Source organism: Pelophylax lessonae (assembly GCF_965119305.1).
Source record: "Pelophylax lessonae genome assembly, chromosome: 2".
Taxonomy (NCBI): Eukaryota; Metazoa; Chordata; class Amphibia; order Anura; family Ranidae; genus Pelophylax; species Pelophylax lessonae.
In genome coordinates this window covers 225,479,735-225,504,338 of record NC_138769.1, presented here as the reverse complement: position 1 = coordinate 225,504,338, position 24,604 = coordinate 225,479,735, and the positions used below count along the sequence as shown (strand labels likewise).

General features: G+C 47.2%; 1 protein-coding gene across 1 annotated transcript in view; it reads left to right on the top strand.

The window, feature by feature from the left end:
* SYCP1 (synaptonemal complex protein 1) overlaps positions 1-24,604 on the top strand; it is a 181,692-nt gene that overhangs the window by 123,387 nt on the left and 33,701 nt on the right. Inside the window, exon 6 of the mRNA XM_082248011.1 lies at positions 11,911-11,984. Within this exon, the coding sequence (XP_082104137.1) occupies positions 11,911-11,984 (74 nt within the window). The remainder of the gene's footprint in view (positions 1-11,910; positions 11,985-24,604) is intronic.

Genomic DNA, 24,604 nt, shown 5'->3' with positions numbered 1-24,604 from the left:
ATTCTCCCTACTTGCCTAGACAGCTCTACACACCACCCACTACGCAGAGGTCTTTGACTCTTCCCTTTGCATTGCTATTGATGACCTATACTACCTTATTCCAAATATATCCTTACAACCTTGGACATCAAAGGGTGTTCAGCTGCTCAATGACATAATTAACAATGTTAAAATTAAAGATTGGGAGGCACTGCAGAAGAGGTTTGGGCTGAGATCTACTGACTACAATACTTACTGTGGGATTCAGGCATCTCTTATAGCACTCCCCAGTCTCGGACATAAAACTTCACAACTTCTACCTTTACATCCCTCCCAAATGTAAGGGAATCTCCCTTATTTATAATTCAGTACAAGAGAAATTGACCTTCCTAAATCAAAACCATTCTAGAAATGGGAGGCGGACTTGGACCTTTCCTGCCTCACAGTAAAGTACCATTTTCAAGACAATTTCTAAGGCCACACATTATGTGAAACACTGGGAACTAACTCAAAAAATGTCCCTGTGTTGGTATTTTATTAGCATTATGTCTGGCCCAGATCTTTTCGGCACAATCCCCCCTTTGTTGGCGAGCCTGCACTCAATTGGGAAGTTTCATTCACGTATTCTGGTCCTGCAGGTGAATTGTGAGCTTCTGGAAAAAAGTATTTTAAATAATCTCTGAGATTACAGGTGTAATAATACCTCCCACCCTGCACTTGGTGATCCTGAATCTTGTCATCGACACTGTGCCCCGACCTTTGCACGCTGTAGTAACACACCTACTTTTCGTTGCCAGACTCACGATTGTCAAATATTGGAAAGCCTAGGATGCCCCTAACCCGTCGGAGGTAGTGGCCCCTACTAAACTTCACCATTCCTATTAGCGCACCTTGGCCACTTGGAGTGGGCGTATAAAAATCTTTCTCTCTGAGAACCCTGGTCTATTGTATGGCTGAATTCGCATTTGGACCAAAGTCATGCAGGACCCTTTTTTTGGCCCGCACCAGAATGGGTGTTCAAACCTATGCGATCCAATCCCTGTCCAAATTGACAGTTCACACTGCGATATGCAGCATTTCGTATATGGCAGTGTGAACTGCCTGCGAGTCAGATGCGATGCGGGAACCCGCAGTAGATTCGCAAGGTTCCCGCATCTCACCAGTGTGAACTGGCCCTAAAACCCAATAAAGAGCTAATGATACAAAAACAAAAAAAAAATAACCTCAGACTCTGACCTGAGCTCTCATATGCTCCTCCTCCCAAGTATCAGGGTTGAGGATTACCAAGTTGCATTCAGCTCTCACCTTCTCAAAAACCATGGCCTTTTTCTTTTCCACTTGCCAGCTTAGTACTGGTAAAGGTCAAATTGCCCCTATTTTCATTTCAATATGAGGTGTGTAGGTGCCCCAGCTCTACAGACTTTCATCCAGAGATCTCCCAGCATCTCTAATACACTGACATTCCCCAGTTAGGCACATTAATACCTCCAGGTTGGGTGCCCTCCTTTCCTGGGAACATGCAAATCTCTTCCCCATACTCTGCCACCTACATTGTGAGGTAGCTTTCACCTACCATGATGACAGAGAATCCCATCCCAGAAAAGAATTCCTCATCCAGCAACTTCTTTTGTTTGGAATCACCTAACCCTTGGTGCCCTACAGGTCATAGTTTGGCTGTTGTTATCCTCTTCCTAACACCTTTTTACAGAGATGTCAAGGTTCTTAGGCTTTTACAGCATCTAGCAAGTTGTAGGGCCACTACTTGTTTCTTAGATTAAGTTTTCAAAACCGTTTTTTAAAATTTGCTTTTTAGAGCCTCTGCTGTTCTGTGATTTGTTTGCAAGGTTCTTCTGCTGTCAGTTGTCTGCTTGAGTCTGGTGACCCTTCTTGTTTTTTGCCATGAGCCTGTTGCTGTTCTTTTGGCTGTTTTACTGCTCACGTCTTTAATTATTGCTTGGGGATGTCCCATGTTGAGAATCAATTCCTGTGTCCTGTACTGTACAGTTAAGATAATAGGAATTTGGTATACCTGTAAATTCCATATCTTGGAGTACAGTTCAGGACACAGTTCCCTTCCCTGTTCTCTCTGTGACCTACTTAAACAGGAAGTCCAGTCTCCTGTGTAAAAATTAAAAGTCAGAAGCTACAAAAAAAACTGTACCTGCTGATTCTTAATAAACAGACACTCACCTGCCCCACAATCCAGTAATGAGCTCACCCCAGCCATTTTCCCCTCCTATTGTTTGTCCCCATTGCTGGCATATTAACTGTGGGCACAACTGGGTTCCCACTGCACATGTGCGAGCCACGCTGCGCATGTGTCACGTGTACTAGAAGACTGCGGGAGGGAGGGGGGTGAGAACTTCCTCTTCCGATCGCCTAGGTTTATCGCCTGTAAAAATAAGATACCCACTCCCCTCCCTTCTTCCCCAAAAGTGACATTTCATAAACGGGTGGGGGAGGAGGTCTTAGGGGGGAACTTCCCCTTTTCAGTGGAGCTTCATAGAGCCTTGTGACAAAGGCTGGGTTGTATGGATACACATGTAATTTGTCCAATCACTTGAAGGTGGTGGCATATAACCCATGGTCTGAGAATCTATTTCTGTGTCCTGAACTGTACTGCAAGATAATGAAATTTACAGGTACATAAAGATTCCTATTTTTTATGTTCAAAGTAAAACCATCTTATTGGAAGTTATTGAGGCACACCTTACAAAAATTGTTTAGGCACCATATACGCTATATGACATGACAGGTTCTATTTCAGAAAACATTAGGGGTCCCTAATGTCACCACTGCACTCATTTGAAGCTAATTAAGTACAGATCATGCTTAATCAGCTTCTTCCCTGACCACAGCAGCTGGGGACAGCTCTGAACCCAAAAATTATGAAATGCTTGTCGCTTCCAGGTTCATTCAGTGCAGAAAATGCTTGTGCCTGATTGTCCTCTGCTGACACTTGTCATGGCAAATCCAGGTGCCATAACTTTCCCAGGGAGTTGGGGCCACACATTACCGCACCCATAGAAGAGATCAGGGGGCTGTACAGCCGAAATAATTACCACAAGAAAGCCGAAAGTTGGCTGAAGAAGTATACACACTACTGTCTGCTATATCAGTTCGGAATGTCTGTAAATGCTGATGCGGCTGCTGTCAGTAGCAGTGAAAGGGTTTATAGTGTTTTTAGCAAAGATTGGCAAAGTCACCCCCCCAGAATACAGAGTTATCCAGGTACTTATTAGGTGGGGTGTTGTGAAACCCCAAATTCACAAGGTGGAGACAGTCATGGTTTGGGCTTAACCAGTCACAAAAAAAAAAAAAAAAAAGACAAGATTTTTTTCTGGAAATAATGGCTTATTATATTTTAAATATGTTGTCAATATGGCCTGAAAGAGAACAGATTTCTGAACAGATGCTTAACCCTCCTCTTATGTTAGAATTCCGTTACTATCCATGATGTTTAGGGTCGGTTTTGACCCGTGTTTTAAATCAGCCATGAAATACCCTCTGAATAATTATTTATCATCAAATTTGTTTCTTACCTCTTGGTTACCTTGTTAGGCTTCTTTATCCTTGAAAAGATTGGTTTTAATATTTTTGGTGTGACCCCTTAGACCTTTCTTTTGATAGCATACCTCTCATTTTCAAATTTAAAAAATGGTAAAATACAGTCAGCAACTGTATTTGTCCTATGTTTCTTCACTTTATTTAGAGAAGCAGACAAGCAGGAAAAGAGATAGGCCCCTCCCTAACTACAGCTCACAGGGTTGAGAGGGGATTGGCTGTCAGTGTTACTAAGCAGAGAGAGTGTTTATGATTTCAGTTTTGGCACTTATTAGTATCCTAAAATCCTATATTATAACTGGGTCAGAATTGACCCTAACACCATGAACGTCTTAATTTTCACCACAGTATTTTATAATTTAGTGAAAAGGATTATTTTTCTATTACATTGTTTAAATAGAGGTTCCTGACAAAGTAAAAAAATCTTGATGCAATAAACAAATTTATGTGATACTTATAGACATTCAAAACCTGAAAACGGGTCGGTTCTGACCCTAACATAAGAGGAGGGTTAAAGGGAATTGCTGGACTTATGATAGCAGTTGTAATTTCTCTTTCGTTCTTTGATGGACACATCTACTGATATTCATAACCATTGGGTTATACTGCTCCCTACAGGAGTAGGATACTAGGCAGAAAAAAAAGTCTGGCAAGGCCTATAAGCAGTCCCAGGGGGTATACTCCTTCTCTCTGCTATAGGTACTCAGTTTTTTTTCTGCCTAGTCAGGAGTAAGGACCTAGTTCCTTGCTGGGATCTCCTGTCCTGGCAATTGTTTTCTTTATAGATGGAATTTTTCTCCTGTTTTTTTCCTGTGAGATCTACAATCGACTGTCAGACTGGGCGACGGGCTGGATAATCTAGATCCAGTGGTCATCCCAGTCTGGCCAGCGAGCACGTGCAGACCTCAGCTCCGCGCTAGGTCGGCTGCGACATAGCTTCACAGGACGGGGGCTGGCCTGTGAGTTAAACGCCTCGCGAGGGTCGCATACAACCGGGTCTCGGCCCGAGTTGCAGCGTTCCTCCTGGCCGACAGCCCCCCCATTTCAATGGCGAGGAGGTTCTGTTTGGAGCAGTGCCCGCCTGGTTCCTGGTCTGGTGAGTAGCTGTCCCCCCTCTCCCTCTGGAGGGTTTTGGGGTGGACGTGGGCCCCTCCTTGGGAAGGTCAAACCCCTGAGTTCCCCTGCTTCGCGTCAGACACCCCCTTCATTTGTTCCCTCCATCCTACCCCCCTCCACTTATGCTGGGTCTGTGTCGTGGTTTGGATCACCTCCTGGGTTGGGGGCAGGGTGCTATGCTGGCGATGGGGATGGGGGGGTTGCACCTGGTTGGGGTTCCTGCTAGGGCCCCCTGTTCTGCCTGGGTCTGTCCTTGAGGCCTGTCCTGGTGCCCAGTGGGGCCGCCATTTCTATGTAGCCTGTGTGCTCAATGCAGGGCGACCATGGTTGTGTAGTCCGGTGGCCATTTTGCGGTGGTTTGCCAATGAAAATAGCGGCAGCCATGACAGTGGAGTCCTCTGGGTGGCGATTTCAGCTGTGGGAGCCCCTCTTCATCCCCTGGTGCTGACTCTTGGGTCCTTAATTTCCTGATTGCCGCTCGTGCAGTGCAGATTCTCCTGGTGGCTGCGTTGCCTGGTTTCTGCAGGGTGGGGAGTCTGGGGGGTCCTCTCCCTCTCTGCTGCAGATCCATTGGTGCTCTGTGACTGGCAACCGGGTGTTGCTGCCAGAGCAGTGGGGGTTGTCCCTTAGCAGTGTTTTACACTTTTTTGTGGGGTCCCCCCTGTTGATTCACTTAGTCTTTGGAGCACATCTCCCCACCTGATCCCTTCTCTGGGGCTGCGGGGCCCTCTGGGTCCCATCCATCCATCGATGCACTGACGGCGGTAATGGAGTCCTGGGTGGAGGTGTTTTTTTGGTGATGGGCTGGCAAAAAGTGCTCCCCGCATTTCCCTGCGTCATCTGTCTCCTCAGATCCTGAATCTGATTTGGCTGCTGAGGACGTGGGTCACCCTGCTGGTCTGCAACCATGCGCCCTGAATACTCAGATAGTGAGGATGATTCCTCCGCTTCTGCAACCGCGCACAAAAAGGCGCTGGTGGACGCACTGATTGCATCTGTGCTTGAGACTTAAATTTGGAGGACGTAGCTGCTGCTGCAACAGAGGCGCATGTTCCCTTTGGCACTCACAAGCCATCCAGAGCAGCAAAGAATTTCCCTTTCCCCTCCAATTTTGACAGATTTGTCAGTGAAGAGTGTGGACGACCAAAGCGCCCCCTTGGGGTCCCTAAGCAAGTTTCTAGGCGATACCCCTATGGGGAGTCCCTTCTTAAGAAGTGGACTGTTTCACCGGTGGTGGACCCTCCGGTTTCTGGATTAAACTAGGCAACCATGGTTCCAGTTGAAGAGTCCCCAGCCTTTTAAGGACCCGGCTGACAGGAAGGCGGAGGCTGTGGCCCACAAAATGTACACCCTGGTTGGTTCAGCACTGACACCGATAATCACCATTGCCCTGGTGTGGCAGACTCTGACCGAATAGCCTAGGCTTTTACACTGTAACCTGGAGGGGGAGTAGCTCCCCCCTGCCTTTGCTTAGCTGGCGGACCAGCTGGCCCAGGAGCTGCAGTTTATCTGTGATCCCACTTTGGATTTGGCTCCCCTAGTGGCTCCACTCTCTGTTTTGGCAGTGGTCTTTTGGCATGTCTTTTGGCGTGTTCTTACCCTCTGGTAAGGTTCTTCCTTCTGACGTGTGACTGACTCTGGTCCGCTTGCAGGCTCTTTTTGGGGTGGTGTAAGACCTTTTTACTTTACGGGTGATGGTCCCAGTTCCGACTTCAGAACATTTTTTAGGGATTTTACTCAAACCTGTTTATAGTCCCCAGTAAGGAAGGCAAGGTGCATCCAGTTCTGGACCTCAAGGCGCTGAACTGCTTTGTGCAGGTGCAGAAGTTTAGAATGGAGTCGGTTCGCACGTTGATGGCTTCCCTGCATCAGAGAGGAGAATTATTAGTTTGTGGCGTTACCTTTTAGTCTCGCCTCTGCTCCTTGCATCTTTACGAAAGTGTTGGCCTCAGTGCCAGCATTGTTATGCCAATGGGGGATCGCGGTACTGGGCTACTTGGACATCCTCCTTCTGCGAGCGGAGTCTCCTACTGCTCTGGTGGAAAATCTGGAAATCACCATACGAACTTGAGGGAGTTTGACTGAATTCTAGATTTTCAGAAGTCTGCTCTGGTTCTGTCCACAAACTGGACTATCTGGGTCTGAATCTGGACTCGGCCTGAGCCAGAGGGCTCCTTTCTCTGGACAAACTCCGGAAACTACATGCTGCAATTCATCTCCTGCTCTCCAGCAGATCGTCATCACTCCAGACTTGCATACGGGTGCTGGGCCTGATGGTGTCTACCTTTGAGGCGGTTCCACAGTTTCATACGAGGTCCCTGCAGAGAGATTCTGGCCAAATGGAACAAGAATCTGCAGTCTCTGGACAATCTGACCCAGCTAAACCGGGGAACTAAAGAGTCTCTGATATGGTGGCTTTGTTCTTTGGCGCTTCGGATGGCAAATCCTTCCTCCCCTTGTATTGGACAGTGGTCAACACGCATGCCAGCCTGTCCGGGCACAAGAAGTGTCCTGGCGGCTCTGGAGGTAGCCGGCATTCTAAGGTGGGCAGAACGTTTCGTTCCAGCTCTCTCCGCTGTACACATTCTCAGGGTGGAAAACTGGCAGAAGGATTACCTCAGTCGGCAGGCATTGGTCCAAGGGGAGTGGTCCCTTCATCCAGAGGTGTTTTCTTCAGTTGTGTCTCCGGTGGAGCATTCCTGAGGTGAACCTGTTGGCTTCCCGACTCAATAGAAAGGGCGGAGGTCATGAGATCCTCTGGCAAATGCCACAGATGCGCTGATGGCCCCATTGGGTCAGAGATCCCCTGCCTGGATACCTGACCCTATACTGAAGAGACTGTAATTGACCTATACCGACATTACAGCCCTTTAAATTACATTTGTGGATGTTAAAAGAGCGATTTGTGTCACTGCAGATGCCGATTTCTAACTGCCTCTAATGACAGACTGGATACCTGTCCCTATATTGAAGAGAGACTGGACCTATACTGAAATACCAGCCCTGAAAAGGAGTTTTGTGGACATTGACAGAGCGATTTTTGTGTGACTGCTGCCGATCTCTAACTACCCCTAAAGCACCGACTGGATACCTGCCCCTAACCTGAGAAGATACTAGTAGACCTATACCGAAATACCAGCCCTGAAAAGGACTTTTGTGGATCTTCACAGAGCTATTTGTGTCTGGTAATCTCTCCCTCATGAGCACAGCAGACCTCTCCCTACAGTGGCAAAAAGCGGAATGTGAAATGGCCGACAGCTCTGGTCTATTTATAGGGTAGGGGGCATGTCCATGTGCGGAAAATTTTAATTGGCTGTCCTGTTCCACCTGACGGCTGTGTCATGGGTCAAAGTTTTCCCCAATGTAAAGTAATATGGCCGCCGCGAACAACGCCATGTGTTCGCAAATTTGGCGGGTAGCGAGCAAGCAAAATTCGCCGCAAACCGACCGCCGGCGAACCGCAAGGACATCCCGATTTAGGAGTAGGACTTAGTTTCCTGCTGCGACTTCATTCTTAGCTGTTATTTTTTGATATCTGATATCGTGGTATGGCGCCAGTCTGGGAAAACTCTGCACCCAGGGATCCTGGACAGTGTAAGAGTCCAAGATGCCGATAAATATCTTGGAGCTCAGCGCGATAAAGCTTTGCCTAAATCAGTGGACGGCTCGTCTGCAAGGTTGCCCCGATTCAATCGGACAATGCCATGGTGGTGGCATACATCAATCATCAAGGGGGCACCAAGAGTGTCTTGGCGGTGGTCGAGATTCTGGATTTTGTGGATAAGTTTGTCCCAGCTCTCTCTGCTGTGCACATCCCAGGTGTGGAGAACTGGCAGGCCGAGGCGTTGGATCAGGGGGAGTGGTCCCAACACCCGGAGGTGTTTCACCTCCTGTGTGTCCCGTGGGGGACACCCAATGTCAACCTGTTTGCTTCTCGACTCAACAAGAGCGTTCAGAGGTTTGTGGCCAGGTCAAGGGATCCTCTGGCCGATGCCACACACACACACTGGTGGCTCCTTGGGGTCAATATCGACTCATCTATGCATTCCTTCCACTGAAGCTCCTGCCGAAGCTGCTGCGCAGAATAGAGTTGGAAGGGATTCCAGTCATTCTAGTGGCCCCAGGCTGGCCTTGCCGGTCTTGGTACGCAGACCTTGTAAGGCTGGTCGCTGATGCTCCTTGGAGACTTCGTCTCAGGAAAGATCTGCTGTCTCAAGGGCCGATCTTCCATCCTGCTTTACAGTCACTTGCTTTAACGGCGTGGCTGTTGAAAGCCAGGTATTGAAGGATAGAGGTCTTTCTAATTCACTGATTCCTACACTGTTGAAGGCCAGAATTTCTACTTCTAGGAATATCTATCATCGTAGGTGGAAATCGTACACCTCATGGTGTGAATCGCAGAAGGTGCATCCTCGCCTTTTTTCGGTGGCTAGGATTTTGACCTTTCTTCAAAAAGGGGTTAAACAGCGGTTGGCTTTGGACACTATCAAATGCCAAGTGTCAGCTTTGGCTGTGTTTTTCCAACGTCCTTTAGCTACGCATGCCTTAATTCGCACTTTTATTCAGGGGGTTCGCCATATGGCTCCTTCGAGGCGATCCCCTCTACCTCCGTGGGATCTTAATTTGGTATTGTCTGTTCTTCAAAAACCTCCTTCTGAGAACATTAGGGAGATTCCTCTGCTTACACTGTCTCAGAAGTATGCCTTTTTGGTGGCTATTACTTCTGCCTGCAGAGTATCTGAATTGGCGGCGCTGTCCTGCCGTTCACCTTATCTGGTGGTCCACAGAGATAAAGTGGTACTTCGACCTAATCAGTCATTTCTTCCTAAGGTGGTTTCTTATTTCTATTTGAATGAAGACATTGTGGAGCCTTCACTCTGTCCTAAGCCCAAGCATCCCAAAAAAATTGCTTTGCATTCTTTAGATGTGGTTCGGGCAATTAGAGTTTACCTGGCGGCTACTGAATCTTTCAGGAAATCGGACTCTCTTTTTGTCCTTGCCAAAGCAGCTCGTAAAGGATTGGATGCGTCTGCTGCGACCATATCCAGATGGATCAGACAGACGGTGGTTCAGGCTTATTCACTTAAGGGTCAGGTTCCTCCTTTCCTGGTGAAGGCGCATTCTACTAGAGTGCTGAGTGCCTCTTGGGCTTTTCACCATCAGGCGTCAGTAATGCAAGTTTGCAAGGCGGCAACTTGATCGTCAGTGCACACGTTCACAAAATTATACAAGGTAGATGTATTGGCATCTTCGGATGCCTCTTTTGGCCGCAAGGTTTTGTAGGCTGCTGTTTATTTGGAATTTTTTTTTTTCTTTGAGTGTGTACTTTTTTTCTAGGTGAGCTCCAGTTGTTCCTGGTTGAGCTCCTTTTTACCTGATTGGCTATGTTTTAGCCTTGAGAAATTGCGTTCTTCTTTGTGTTATATTTTCCCAACCCTCATGCTAATACTGCTTTGGGATGTCCCAATGGTCAAGAAGATATGAAGCTGTGTCTTTCAATGAACGATAGAGAAAACTTAATTTTTTACTTACCGTAAAATCCTTTTCTCTGAAGTTCATTGACAGACGCAGCACCTGCCCCTGTAATTATAAGTGGAATGGGGTTGCTGTCTTCTAAACACTGCTTGCAACGGAACTGAGGGCTGTAACAGAGTGTGTGGGGTTATGCCTGCAGGGACAGCCCCATAGGTGCTGTAGGGGGCAGAAAAACACAATGGTCAAGAAGATATTAAGCTGCGTCCGTCAATGAACTTCAGATAAAAGGTTTTTACGGTAAGTAAAAAAATCCAGTTTTTCAGCTTTCTAGCAGACCATCAGATCATTCTTGGATTTTATCTTTAAATCATATTCTTTACATTGTTTACCCTATTCATGACCTTTTTTATGCTCAGGTTTTCATGTAATGTGTGTATGCGTACATGTACCTTGTAAAACAATTAATAAAGGAATAACCAAAATGTTCAGCAGACTCTGCTGAACAAAACAATAGTTCTGATTATCGGCTGACAAGCCAGTGATCAGAGCTATTCACCTAAAATACACCCTATCCCTCACGATCTCGCAACCCGGTCTCTACCTCTCACCCGCTGCTTCCTCCCCTCCTGCATTGCCTAAAATGCCTGCGCTGCCCCCTGCCTTTACCTACCACCCCCAACACCAATTCTCACTCCCTAACAGCAGCCTTCCCCCTGCCCTGCTAGCACCGATCTCGGCAGATCCAATGCCTCTCTCACCGGTAATTGCAGAATTAAACTTTGAAAAATGATGTGCACCCCCCCATAAAAGCAAAATTATTTAAAAAAATAAATAAAATTGTAAAAAATAGAACAAACAAAAAACCTGGTAAGGGTAGATTTAGACATCTCCCTCGCTGCTGAAGCCCAATCCATGTTCAGATCACGCTCCAGAGGCCAGCATTGCAGCCACAACATTTGAACACCCCTCTCCGCTGTCTATTGCAGCTTTTGGGGGGGGGGTGGTTGGCGGATGGCAGAAACGCAGTTCAACCACGCAATTTTGCTGCCCCCAACTACAAATGTAAACAAGGCCTAAGGCTTTGTTCACATAGATCATACTACAGTGAAGAAGTGTTTGGGGATGCATAGGTTTAGGTAAACATGGCCCTCCATGTGGCGTACGCTTTAGTATACCCCATATGAATGAGGCCTTAGTATGAATTTAGCAAGAGTATTGTAAGTTATGCTGTGTTTATGTGTGCAAATAGAGATTTTAGTGTTTTTTTTGTGAAAATAGCAATTTGATAAATGCAAATATTGTGTGACCTTAAAAATCAGTAGCACCTTTAGGTATAGACCAAAAATGAAGAGATGTACACTGTTAGGAGCTTTAAAAGGGCGCGTGTCAACAGGAGGCAGAGAAACGGCAACACACTGATCTTGCCAGTAAGAAGCTTTGCAGGAGTGTGTGTCAGCAGAATTTTAACCAATGGAGTCAGTCTAGCCATGCTCCCATGTAAGCAATCTGAACAGGCTGGGATGAATGTAATTCCACAGAAAGGACCACTGCAAAGAGTATAGAATACTTTTTACTACAACTGCATGGTAAACACAGCCACATATCAAAAATATGAAACGGTGGGGTAACATACATTTTAATGTAAGTGGTGTGTAATAATGTGTGAAATATAATAAGACATCATAGAGCATAAAACAAATGGTATTAATTATTTCCCTAATCGCAATCTAGCGATAGATGTTTGAACTAAATAAGGTACTTTTTTTGTTTGTACAGGACCAATGCAACAAGACACGTGTGTAATCTTCTTAAAGATACGTGTGACAGAGCCACTGAGAAAGCTAATCTATGTATGTATGAAGTGATATCCAGTTTTATCAAGCTGTTATGATGGACAAATATTTTTCTGCTTAAAGTGACACAATATCCTCATTCTCCAAAAATAATCCATACACATCTACTACTTAATGGTCCTGTAAACCAGGCATGTCCAACCTGTGGCCCGGAACCGCAGGCAATGCGGCCCACTGCCCCCTGACAATTTTTTTTTGTTGCTGGGGAGAAAGGAAGCCGGGTCAGGGGCACGGCCACAGCAGCTTCCAACTAACGGTAGGCAGAGGCTGCCTCAGAGGGGAGAGAGGGGAGGGGGGGGGGGGGGGGAGGCCAGCATGTGCAGTGTTTCTGACTCCTACCATCATAACTTCAAGTCACTGAAGTGGTCATGGTGGTTAGAGTGTTCTTTTATTATCTCTCAGAAGAAGTAAACCTCTGTATACTGATTCCATTTCATTTGATCATCCTCTAGTTGTGCTAAATTAGTGCGGGGGGGGGGGGGGCGGTGGCGCGGGAAGGTCGCGGTGGCATTATATTACTTATATACCTTAACTATAGTATACTGTATGTTTTATATGCGGCCCAAGAAAATTTCTCTACACTCAATGTGGCCCAGAGAAGCCAAAAGGTTGGACACCAATGCTGTAAACTATTCTTCATTAATTTGTTTCTGTTTGTGATTTTCTGCCTCCTTTAATGTCCTCCATGAACTTGCGAACCCCTCCTTTTCCCTATCACTTCCATTTGTTTGGAATGAACAATGCACGTTAGTTGCGGTCATGTGCACTGCTGTATGCACACTACAAATCCCATAGTCCCTAGTCCTTCTAGTGAGGGAAGAAGAAAAGATGTCTACATTCCAACGTACAGTGGGACTATGAAGAACAAACTTAGCCACGTTCTAACAGGAAGTCTGATCACAGCAGCAAAAAAGAAATTAAGGCTGGGTTCACACATATGCAATACGGGAACCAGCGCGATTCCTGTGCGGGTTCCCTCATTGCTCCTAACTCGCAGGCAGTTCACACTGCACTCTGCACATACGCTGCGGTTGTCAATAGAAAGTTAATGACACCCCCAAATCGGTTTGCAGATCGGACAGATGGCCGTTCCTTCAGAGAGCATGCGCCAGTGATGTCACTGGCTGCATGTAATGTAAATATCTCTTACATGGTGCACGTTATTATAGGCTTATCTATAAGTAAAAGCAAAAGATGGAAGTTTACTTCCACTTTGATATGTTGCTTCTTTTTGTATGCACAGACAAAGCAATACTGATTTGTTAAAGAAGACAGTACAGTGTTAAAAAAATGTATTTTCTCTATCGTTCATTGACAGACGCAGCTCCATATTCTTCTTCACCATTGGGTTATGCTGCCCCCTACAGGAGTAGGACACTAGGCAGGAAAAATCTTTACCACGCCTATGGGGCAGTGCCTGCAGGCATACACCCACACACTCTGCTATAGGATTCAGTTTGTTTCTGCCTAGTTTAGGAGTAGGACCTAGTTTCCGGCTGGGACTTTGGTTTTAGCTTGTCTTTTTTATTTTAAAGGTAACCTTGGTTAAAAATGTGTTTTTTTTAGCTAGTTATGTTCCTGAGAGAACTGCAATCAGCAGCCGGGCTGGGTTTCGGACTGGATATCCTAGATCCTTAAGGTCTCCCAGTCCGGACAGCGAGCATGTGTAGGTTATATCCCAGCGCTAGGCCTCGCTACTACAGAGCCCCAATGGAAGGGGCTCGCCTGCGAGTGAAACACCTCACGGGGACGCACGCGACCTGGTTAAACCTGAGTCATAGCGTACCCCTTGGCCGTCAGCACCCCCACCCTGAGTGGAGAGGTATGGTGAGTAACTGTCCTCCCATAACTCTGGCGGTCTGCGGGCAGATATGGGTCCTTCCCTGGGATAGTTGGACCCTCGGGTACCCCTCATTCCCCCTGGCCTCTCGGTAGGTACCAGGCTCCCCCAAGGCCTCCCTCTCCACCAGTATAGAGGTCCCTACCTCAGTCAGCGACGGGGGTCCCTGAGGGGAGGACACACCAAGGCTGCTATAGCGGATTCGCTGGGGGGGGTAATCCTGGTGGGGTCCCTGTCGTGGGATCCCCTGGTGCCAATTATCGATTGACCCCTTAGGGGGTCCTGGAGAATGCATGGCTCGCCAAGGGGGCCGCCATTTTGCTGTAGAATCGCTCAGCCTCATTTTTCAGACTTTCCAATTGAAATGCATGGTCAGCCATGTTTTTGGGGTTTCCCCATAAGAATGCATTGGGTGGCCATTTTCTTGTAGTCCACCAATGCTCGACAGCAGGGGGCAGCTAGGCCTTTACTCTAGTGAATGACCCAGGTATTTCTCCTTTCTGTGAAGATTGTTTTTCCTGCACAAAAGAACGATAATTTCCCCTCAATGTCGATTGATGGTATGTCTATTGGGGTCCTTGTAGGCCTTCCTCGCTCACCCTGCTATCGGCAGTGCTAGTGGCTGGCACTTGTAGTACCGCTGGTGCAGCGGTGCGGTCTGTTTTTTTTTTTTTTCCAGTTTTCTTAAAGTGACAGTGTTCATATGGAGTCCCAGAAACATTTCACCTACTGATCCCCTCCTTGTGGTTGCGGGGACCTCTGAGTCACAATCCCTGTCTGCCTTAATGGCAGTTTTGGAAAACCTGGTGTCAAAAGTTGATTTGGTTTTAAAAAATGCCTCTAGTATAAAGCGCCCTATGCCCTCCTCTGCCTCCCCTGTATCCTCAGATTCTGAGGTAGATATGGCTGCTGTGGATGCATGCCACCTTGAGGGATCTGCGTCATCGCACTCGGATGGCGAGGACGACATATCCTTGCCTGCAGCCGCGCGGGAAAGTGCGCTGGTGGGGGCACTTATAGTGTCAGTGCGGGAAACTCTAAAAATGGCAGATGATTCTGCAGCGTCAGGTTTTCCCTTGTCCGGAACTTTTTGACAAAGATGTCAATGAACAGTGGGGGCGCATTTAACAGATGTTAGCGGTGCCGAAGCGTTTTAAAAGGCACTACCCATTCGCGGACGTGGTATCCACAAGAATGACTGAACCACCGAAGGTGGACCATCCAGTTTCCAGACTGAACAAATCGACTGTGGTCCCGGTGGAGGAGTCCCCAGTTTTTACAGACCCTGTGGATAGACAGATTGAGTCTCTGTCCCGCCAATTACACATGATAGCGGGCTCAATACTTAAACCGATTTTTGTGATCACTCTGGTTTCCCAGACCATAGTGGAATGGCCAAAGTTACTAAAAAGTGACTTAGAAACAGTACAGCTCTCTCCGGGCCTGCCAGAGCTAACGGACCTAATGGTCCAAGCCGTACTATTTATATGTGATGCGTCTCTAGATGTGGCCCCCCCTTGTAGCCAGAGTGTCTGCGGTGGGGGTAGCTATTAGACGCATGGTGTGGCTAAAAAGCTGGTCTGCAGATAAGGCCTCAAAAAAAGGCTCTGTCAGATCTCCCCTTTATGGGAGACGGTTTGTTTGGTTCCTCATTGGATGAGTTAATCAAAGGATTCACAGGTGGGAAGAGTACTCTTCTTCCTCAATCCGCCAAGGGCAAGTCACCGTGTAATAAATGGGGGCCTTATTTTACAGCCCACAGGCGGCCCTTTCATGCCCTCCAGCATGCAGGAGAAAGGATCTAAGCCTTTTAGGTCTTCTAAAAATCTCCGTCTGCATGAAGGGACGCCCTCACACATATCTAGGGTGGGGGGAGTCTTCGCTTCTTTCCGGAACCATGGAATTCCTTGATTGAGGACAAATGGGTCCACAAACTGATCCAATCGGGTTACAAGATGGAATTCTGGACTCGACAGTTGGACAGGTTCTTCCCGTCCAATCTACGCCTATCTCCAGATCAGGTAAGGGATCTACGAGAGGTGATACAAGATCTGCTGTCGCAAGGAGTAATTGTGCCGGTTCCCTCTCGGGAATGCTTTCAGGGGTTCTATTCAAACCTGTTCACTGTGCCCAGTAAAGAAGGCAAAGTACGTCCAATCCTGGACCTCAAGGCTCTGTAACGCTTCTGTGCGGGTACAGAAGTTTTGAATGGAGTCTATTTGCATGGTATTGGCGTCCCTTCACCAAGGAGACTTTGTGGCCTCCATCGATATTAGGGACGCATATCTACACATCCCTATTTACGCTGGACACCAGCGTTTTCTTCGCTTCGCTGTATGAGAGGAGCATTATCAATTTGTGGCGTTACCCTTTGGTCTCCGGTATTGGCATTACTGTGACAACAGAGGATTGTGGTACTGGGTTACCTGGACGATCTCCTCTTAAAAGCAGACTCACATTCGACCCTGTTGGGCAACTTGACAATCACTATACTGACTCTGGAAGAGATCCGTTGGAACATAAATTTAAAAAAATCTGCCCTGGTATCATCCTCAAACCTGGATTATTTGAATCTGACTCTGGACTCCACTTCGACAAGGGTTTTTCTTCCCCCGGACATGTATCAAGGGTCCTCAAACTGTTACGCTCTGCGCTCCGGGTCCCCTGCTGGCCTCGGAGCGCTCACAGCGTGTGTTCCCAGGCGGCGCTCCTGCGTCTCGGCGTGTGCGTGCCGGCCAGTGTTGGAAGTAACTGCGTTTAAGTAAACGGCGTTACTTAACGCAGTTACTTTTCAGGGTAACGAGTAATCTATCAGATTACTCATTGTCTCCCTGTAACTCCGCTGCCGCTACTTCCGGCAGCGTTACTCCATTACCGCAATTACATCTACCGCCACTAGATGGCAGTAGATGTAATTGTATTCCCCCGGCCCTCTCCGAGTCCTCTATGACCGCTGTCCTGAAGAGAGAAGATGAGGTGACTCATCGAGTGAGTCACGTGACATCACGGCGGCGCTGTCTCACTCACAGGCACGGCAGCAGCAGAACAGCGCGCCAGCACAGCAGCAGGAGGACAGGGGAGAGCGGACATAGAGTCCGGCGGCGATCCCATCATCCTAGTCCTACCCAGCCAGGCCCATTGCCGCCCACCCACAGTGCCAGTCTGCCAGCCCAGTGCACTGCCAAATAAAATATACAAGGAAGTGTACACAAGTACTAGTCTCTCATTCTCTCTCTAGTAGTCAACCAGTGGCAGCAGGGCAGTAAAGTGTTACAGACCAGCAGTCAGTTTAACGATATAGCCCAGCCCCAGGCCAAGAGGAGACTCCACCACCAGTCCACCACCACCACAGGGCACTGGGCAGCAGCCAGCAGGAAGACCACCACCAGTCCACCAACGAGTCCAGTCCAACACACACAGCCAGCCCAGAGGAGGAGAGAGGCACAGAGACAGGCAGGCCTGGAGGCCTGCAGGAGGAAGGAGCCAGAGGGACCCGGACAACAGTGTGCCTGCCAGGCCAGAGGCCACACCACCACCAGCAAGCCCAGCACAGCAGGTAACAAAAAAAAAAAACTCACAGACAGGACTCAGACCCCCCACCACCACCCACCAGCCACCCACCATACCACCACCAGTGTGCCACGTCACCACCAGCCAGGCAGCTGCCCCCCTCCAGTGTGCCACACCCACGTCACCACCAGTGTGCCACACCCACGTCACCACCAGTGTGCCACGCCACCATCAGTGTGCCACGTCACCACCAGTGTGCCAAGCGCACGTCACCACCAGTGTGCCATGCCACCACCAGTGTGCCACGTCACCACCAGTGTGCCAAGCGCCCATGCCACCACCATCCAGGCAGCCGCCCACCACCAGTGTGCCGCCCACGTCACCACAAATGTTCTAAAATACTGTATATAGTGTTTCTATTCTTCCATCAGTTAATATAAACATATTCGCTATTAAAGATGTTATAGAACGTAATTGCATTATAGAATATTAAAAAAAAAAAGTCAGTTACTTTGCTGAGTAACTAATTACTTTTTCTATGTGGTAACTGAGTCAGTAACTCAATTACTTTTTGGGAGAAGTAATTTGTAACTGTAACTAATTACTTTTTTAAACTAAGATGAGCAACACTGGTCCCGGCTCTCTAGGGCGCACACGCACCGGGACTCTTAGATCTAAAGGACCAGTGCACAGGTGATTGGTGCCTGGTCCAAACTGGTTATTAAGGGTTAAGGTTTGTGAAAGGCAGTGCTGACTTAATTAGGCTTCACCTGTGCACTGCTCATTAATACCTTCTCCTCACACAGCTTCCTGCCGGATCTTTGTGCCTTGTGCCTCTGTGAAAGCGTTCCCTTCTGTGTTTGTTTGCTTTGCCAGTTGCCGAACCCGTTGCTACCGACATCTCGCCTTTGAACCTCTGCCGTCTGCCCTGACCTCTGCTACGTCCGACTACGCTCTTGCCTACTCCCTGTGTACCACGCCATATCAGCTGCCAGAGAGATTGAGTTGTTACTAGGGGACACGACCTGGTAGTTACCGCCGCAGCAAATCCATCCCGCCTTGCGGCGGGCTCTGGTGAAGACCAGTAACTGCTTAGAACCGGTCCTCTAGTACAACCCACGCCATCGCCTCTCTGGTCCAGAGGATCCACTACCAGTCCTGCCGGTTCGCGACACAAACGAAACAAAGTGGGACTGTGTAGGCAACAATAACAGACAATTGTAAATAAAACATAATTTTATTGAATAAAAGTTCCAAAAAAGACATGGTTAGTCTTGTGGTGAATAACATCATATATATACTGGGCTAAAGACCCACAACAGTGGAAACACAGAGAAAGGAAGAAAATGTGACATAATGAAGAACAATGATTCCTAATGTTTATATTCTGTCACCCATGCTTGGAGAGACTCTGGATGCAACAAAGACATCTGGATTCCGACGCGTTTCGGCTATATTCAACTAGTGCCTTTCTCAAGAACATCACCAATTCTAGAAAAAACAATATACAGTTATCTAAACAAATACGGCACTGCGCATGCGCCGGATCGACTGCGCGCAAAGCGGCGGTGGCGCCGCCCCCTCCAGATTCACATAGCGGGATGCCGCCAACACGAAAGGAGAAAGCCACTGACCCAGAAACAATCGGGTCGAAGGAGACCCATAGAGTGCTATGAGTGTCCCCTATGGCTAAATCAAGAAACGGAGGCGGGAAAGATTGTCATGAACCTGTATTAACCATCAGGCATCCCTGCATTTAGAGGCAAAAATCGGTAATGCTACAGTACACTAAAAGTGCACACTATGCATCACTTATAAGGATAATCACATCGATTGTGATCACATCGAAGTACAATGTACAGCTCTTTTGCATAAGGTTAACCAAGCGCTCGGCGACAAGAAAGGAACAGACACGCTGGGTCATATTGATGCCATCTGCCAGGTCCCTGTGCGTGTGTGTGTGTCTGAGTGCGTGAGTGTGTGTGTGAGCATGAGTGGTTGTGTGTGTGTCAGTGTCTCTGTGTCCTCTGTGTGTCCCAGAGCAGGGCTAGGTTTATTTACAGCAATTGAACAAAAGGAAAGGGGGTGGGTTCAAGACCACTAATCACAGAACATGTATAAATTCAAAAAGTACAATCGAAATGAAGAGTCAGTGTTTATGTAGAAACACAGCGATGTGCAGAGATGAACATGGCTGCCATCTTATGGACTTGACTGTGCTAATTCACAAACATGGACTCATTACCTGTTAGTGGATCCTATTTAAGCACTTCCCGACTGCCGCACAACTATATACACTGCGGCAGTCAGTCCCCTGCAGGCAAAGCGACGTATCGCTACGTCGCTCGCTCCCGCGCGCCCCCGGCACCGCTGGTGATCTGATTGGGTTCAGAACCGATCAGTTATCAGGTCCAGGCCAATGATTTTTGGCCTGGACCTGTTGATCGGTCCGGCCCAATCAGATACTGTTCTGTGTCTGTGTAATGTAAACACAGGCACAGAAAAGACCCGCTCTCCCCTCCCATGATCCTTTTTGGATTCATCGAGAGGAGAGAGCAGATCTAAAAATGTGAGTACTGCACCAGCACACCCACACACACTTAGATTGGCACATTTCACCCCCGCTCGCCCCCCCCCCCCCAGTTAACCCCTACACCCCCTGTCACAACACACACTGTATATAGCAGTTTCCTATATACCCGTATAAGTGTGACTTGTGACCAGGTTTAGCACTTGCGGTCCTTCCTTTTATACTTAGTATACCCGCCACCCCCCCTAATAAAGATTAAACCCCCTCATCACCCCCAGTTAACCCCTTCCCCCCTGTCACATTGCACACTAATACACAGGTAATATAGTGTTTTACTGTATTTTGTATTAGTGTGATTGTGACTTGAGTTAGCGCTAGCGAGTTAGTTTCTGTCCCAAGGAGGTTTAGGGTCCCTGCCACCCCCCCCAATAAATATTTACCTCCCTGATCACCCCCAGTTAACCCCTACACCCCCTGTCATAACACACACTGCATACACTATATACCTGTATCAGTGTGACTTTTGACCAGGTTTAGCGCTTGCGGCAGTTCCTTTTAGGGTTAGGATACCTGCCACCCCCCCCCCATAAAGATTTAACCCACTGATCCCCCCTGATTACCCCCAGTTAACCCCTTCCCCCCCTGTCACGTTGCACACTATACACACCTAATATAGGGGTTTACTGTATTTTTGTATTAGTGTGATTGTGACTTGAGTTAGCACTAGAAAATTATTTTCTGTTTAGCGTAGATCCCCGGCGCATAGTTAGAAATAACCCCTTGATTACCACAAACACACACACACAGACACACACACACACACACACATACACTTCCATTACTAGTATAGTGTTTGAACTGATCAATATCTGATCTGATCAGAACTATACTAGCGTCCCCATAGTTTAGGGTTCCCAAAACGCAGTGTTTGCATGATCAGCACTGATTCCTGCCAGCACCTGCGTTTAACCCCTACGCCCAGCCCACCCCACTGTCATTTCCAAAAAACACAAAACACACAAAACCGCTGTGTTAGCAGAGTCAGGCCTGATCCCTGTTTTTTTTGGTAGCGGTTGAAATAGTCCTTGACAACCAGGTGCTTTTTTTACCTGTGAGTCACACCACTGTACCGGTAAATTTAGTTACTAAAACGACCAAACGGTGGTACAGTAGTGCAGAGGCTTACAGTATACTGACCATGTCAGATGAGAGCGATGGGGAAGCCTCATTGGCAGAATCAGGGTCAGTATATGAATCTGAACAGACCAGCGGCTCCCTGACAGATAGCTCGGACGATGGATGGGTCCCTGTTAGAACCAGGCATACCCGACCCCATTCTGGAGTTGCTGAGGTGCAGAGATCGCAGCGTGCTCCTATGGAGCAGAGTGTCTGTACTAGTGCCGCTCATCCTTCTGGGGGCCTGGCAAGCGCCTGCGGCCTAGTACATCCTGGACCTAGTACAACCAGCACTGCAGTAACACTTGGTGACGTGGCGAGTCCCATAAGTGCAGTTGAAGCTGGTGCGGTGGCTAGCATGAGTAGTGACCCGCAGCCACTGCGTATTCGAAGACAGGCCCGTATAGCCCATAGTGGCAGCCGTTTGCAGCCTTGTTTACCCCCGAACAAGTTGTCTGCATTGACGAGTCCCTGATTAAGTTTACTGGCCGCCTTGCTATGAAACAGTATCTCCCCAGCAAGCGTGCCAGATACGGGGTCAAGCTGTATAAGCTCTGTGACAGGACTACAGGCTATAAGTTAGTTTCCGGGTCTACGAGGGAAAAGATTACATAGGGAGCAGTGGCAAGATAGTTTGGGACTTGGTGTCACCCTTATCCGGAAAGGGGTACCATTTGTACGTGGACAATTTTTACACAAGCGTGCCACTATTTAGTCACCTTCTTGAATTACAAATTGGCGCATGTGGCACCGTGCGACCTAACTGCCGGGGCTTCCCCCAACGGCTTGTAAATTCCCGTCTTAGTCGGGGGGAGAGAGCCTGCTTGAAAACGGACAAATTGCTTGCAGTGAAGTGGAGGGATACACAGAATGTTTTTGTTCTGTCCTCCCTTCACGCAGACACGACGGTCCAAATTACTGCGGCAACTGGCGTTATGGAGAAACCCCTCTGTGTCCATGACTACAACCTTAATATGGGAGGGGTGGACCTTAACGACCAGCTTTTGGCGCCGTATTTAGTTGCCCATAAAGCCAGACGCTGGTACAAAAAAGTGTCTGTTTATTTATTCCAATTGGCTATGCTGAACGCCTTTGTCCTATACAGAGTGTCAGGATGAACCGCATCCTTCCTAGAATTCCAGGAAGCGATCATCAATGCCTACCTAAACCCAGGAGGTGTTCCTGCCCAACTTCCCCTTCGGCTGCATGAGAGGCATTTTTCACATGTCCTCCCGAGTACCCCTACCCAAAGACGCCCCCAAAGAAGATGTCGTGTCTGTAGCAGGCACGGATTTAGGCGTGACACCCATTATTATTGTCCCATCTGTCTTGACCAACCTGGTTTCTGCATCAGGGAATGTTTCGAGCCATACCACAGACTAGTAGAGTATTAGTGTAGGGTACAGCACGACATAGTGTAGGGCACACAAACACAGGGTCTCGAAAGATGTTCGATGGCTATCGACATTTTGAGAGACCCTAAGCTGGAAAGTTTCAGTTTACAAAAAAAAAGTGTTAAAAAAAAAAATATATATATAAAATAAAAAAGCAAAAAACAGTTGTCGTGTCAGTTATTTTTATGTTCTTCTACTCTTCCTACTGTACTTTTACTGTACTTTGTTTTTCATTCTTTTGTTAACCTGTTTCTCTTGCAGGTACCCGTCGGCTGCCACACTGATTTTATATATTCTGACACAAACAGCGTTTGCGCTCAGCATATATGGATACCTCTGATGGCAGCAGCCGTGGTAGGTTGATTTCACCACTGCAGTTAAAATACCTTCAGGTATACGTGGAATATTGTCATGTATACCCACCATTAAATAAGTGGGTTTGGATGTAGGCGGTTAATGGTGTGTATACTACATAATTTTCCTGTGGTGATTTTTGTTAGGTTCTCTTTTTTTCGTTCAGCCTACAGACTGCATGAAAAAAAAACCTAAACTATATGCCAAACAAGGACCAGCAATGTACTAGTACATACCTGGTTATACCAGGATGATGCCTGCAGATTTAGGCATCATCTTGGAATCGTTTTTTACAGCCAGCGGTCAGCTTACATGAAAAAGCAATCCTTGTGGATAATTGGCCGCTAGACTGCTTTTACATGCAGTGGGAGGGGACTCCCCCCCCCCCCTCCCGCCGCCTTCCGTTTGTATTTCTCGGGCTCTCCTGTCCCACCGGTTAACCCGAGAGTGCAGCCAGTGGTTCAATTATCTAGCCATAGAGCTGATTGGAGACGAGAATGGCTCCAATCATCTCTATGGCCTAAGATACCGGAAGCTACGAGCATTTCATGACTTCTGTTTCGCCAGAAATAAACAACGCCATTGGGAAATTGGGAGAGCATTTTATCACACCAATTTTGGTGTGGTCAGATGCGTTAAGGTCAGAGTAGAGATCTAGAGTCTAAAAGACCCCAATTTTTTAAAAAAAAGAGTACCTGTCACTACAGATTTCTATCATGGGGGATATTTTAATTCACTGTGATAACAATAAAATTGATAAAAAAAAAAAAAAATGAAAGGAAAGGTGTCAAAATAACATAAAAAAGCAAAAGCCCCCACTGTCCCCCCGTGCTTGCGCGCAAATTTGTGGCAAAATATAAAATATTCCATGGACTCACCATGCCTCTCAGCAAATAGCTTGGGGTGTCTACTTTCCAAAATCGGGTCATTTGGGGGGGCTATCTTGAAATTTCAGGGCCTCCAAAACTGTGATGGGTAGTGAGGAGTAAAATCAAAAATTTACGCCATTAGAAAACCTGAAGATGGTGATTGGTTTTCGGGGTCCCGTACACAGCTAGGCTCCCAAAAATTCTCACACATGGGGTATCCCCATACTCAGGAGAAGCAGCAGAATTTATTTTGGGGTGTCATTCCACATATACCCATGTCAAGTGTGAGAAATGTATCTTTTAGTGACAACTTTGTGTTAAAAAAAAAAAAAAATTGTAATTTTCCCAAAACTTGTGGCAAAATATAAAATATTCCATGGACTCACCATGCCTCTCGGCAAACAGCTTGGGGTGTCTACTTTCCAAAATGGGGTAATTTGGGGGGGTTTTGTGGTATCTTGACATTTCAGGACCTCCTTAACCGTTATAAGTAATGAGAAAATGCAATGAAAGATATACGCCTTTTGAAATTCTGATGGTGGTGATTGGTTTTCGGGGTCCCGTACACAGCTAGGCTCCCAAAAAGTCTCACATATGTGGTATCCCTGTACTCAGGAGAAGCAGCAGAATATATTTTGGGGTGTAATTACACATATACCCATGGAATGTGTGAGCAATGTATAATTTCAATGACAACTTTGTGTAAAAACAAAAAAATGTTTTTTTTTTAGTCATTTTTCAAACACCTGTGACAAAAAAAATGAAATATTCAATGAGCTCAACATGCCTCTCAGGACATTACTTAGGATGTCTACTTTCCAAAAAGTGGTAATTTGGGGGGGTTTTGTACTGCCCTGCCATTTTAGCACTTCAGGAAATGAGATAGGCAGTCAGAAAGTTAAAGCTGCATAAATTCCGGTATTTACACCATAGTTTGTAGACGC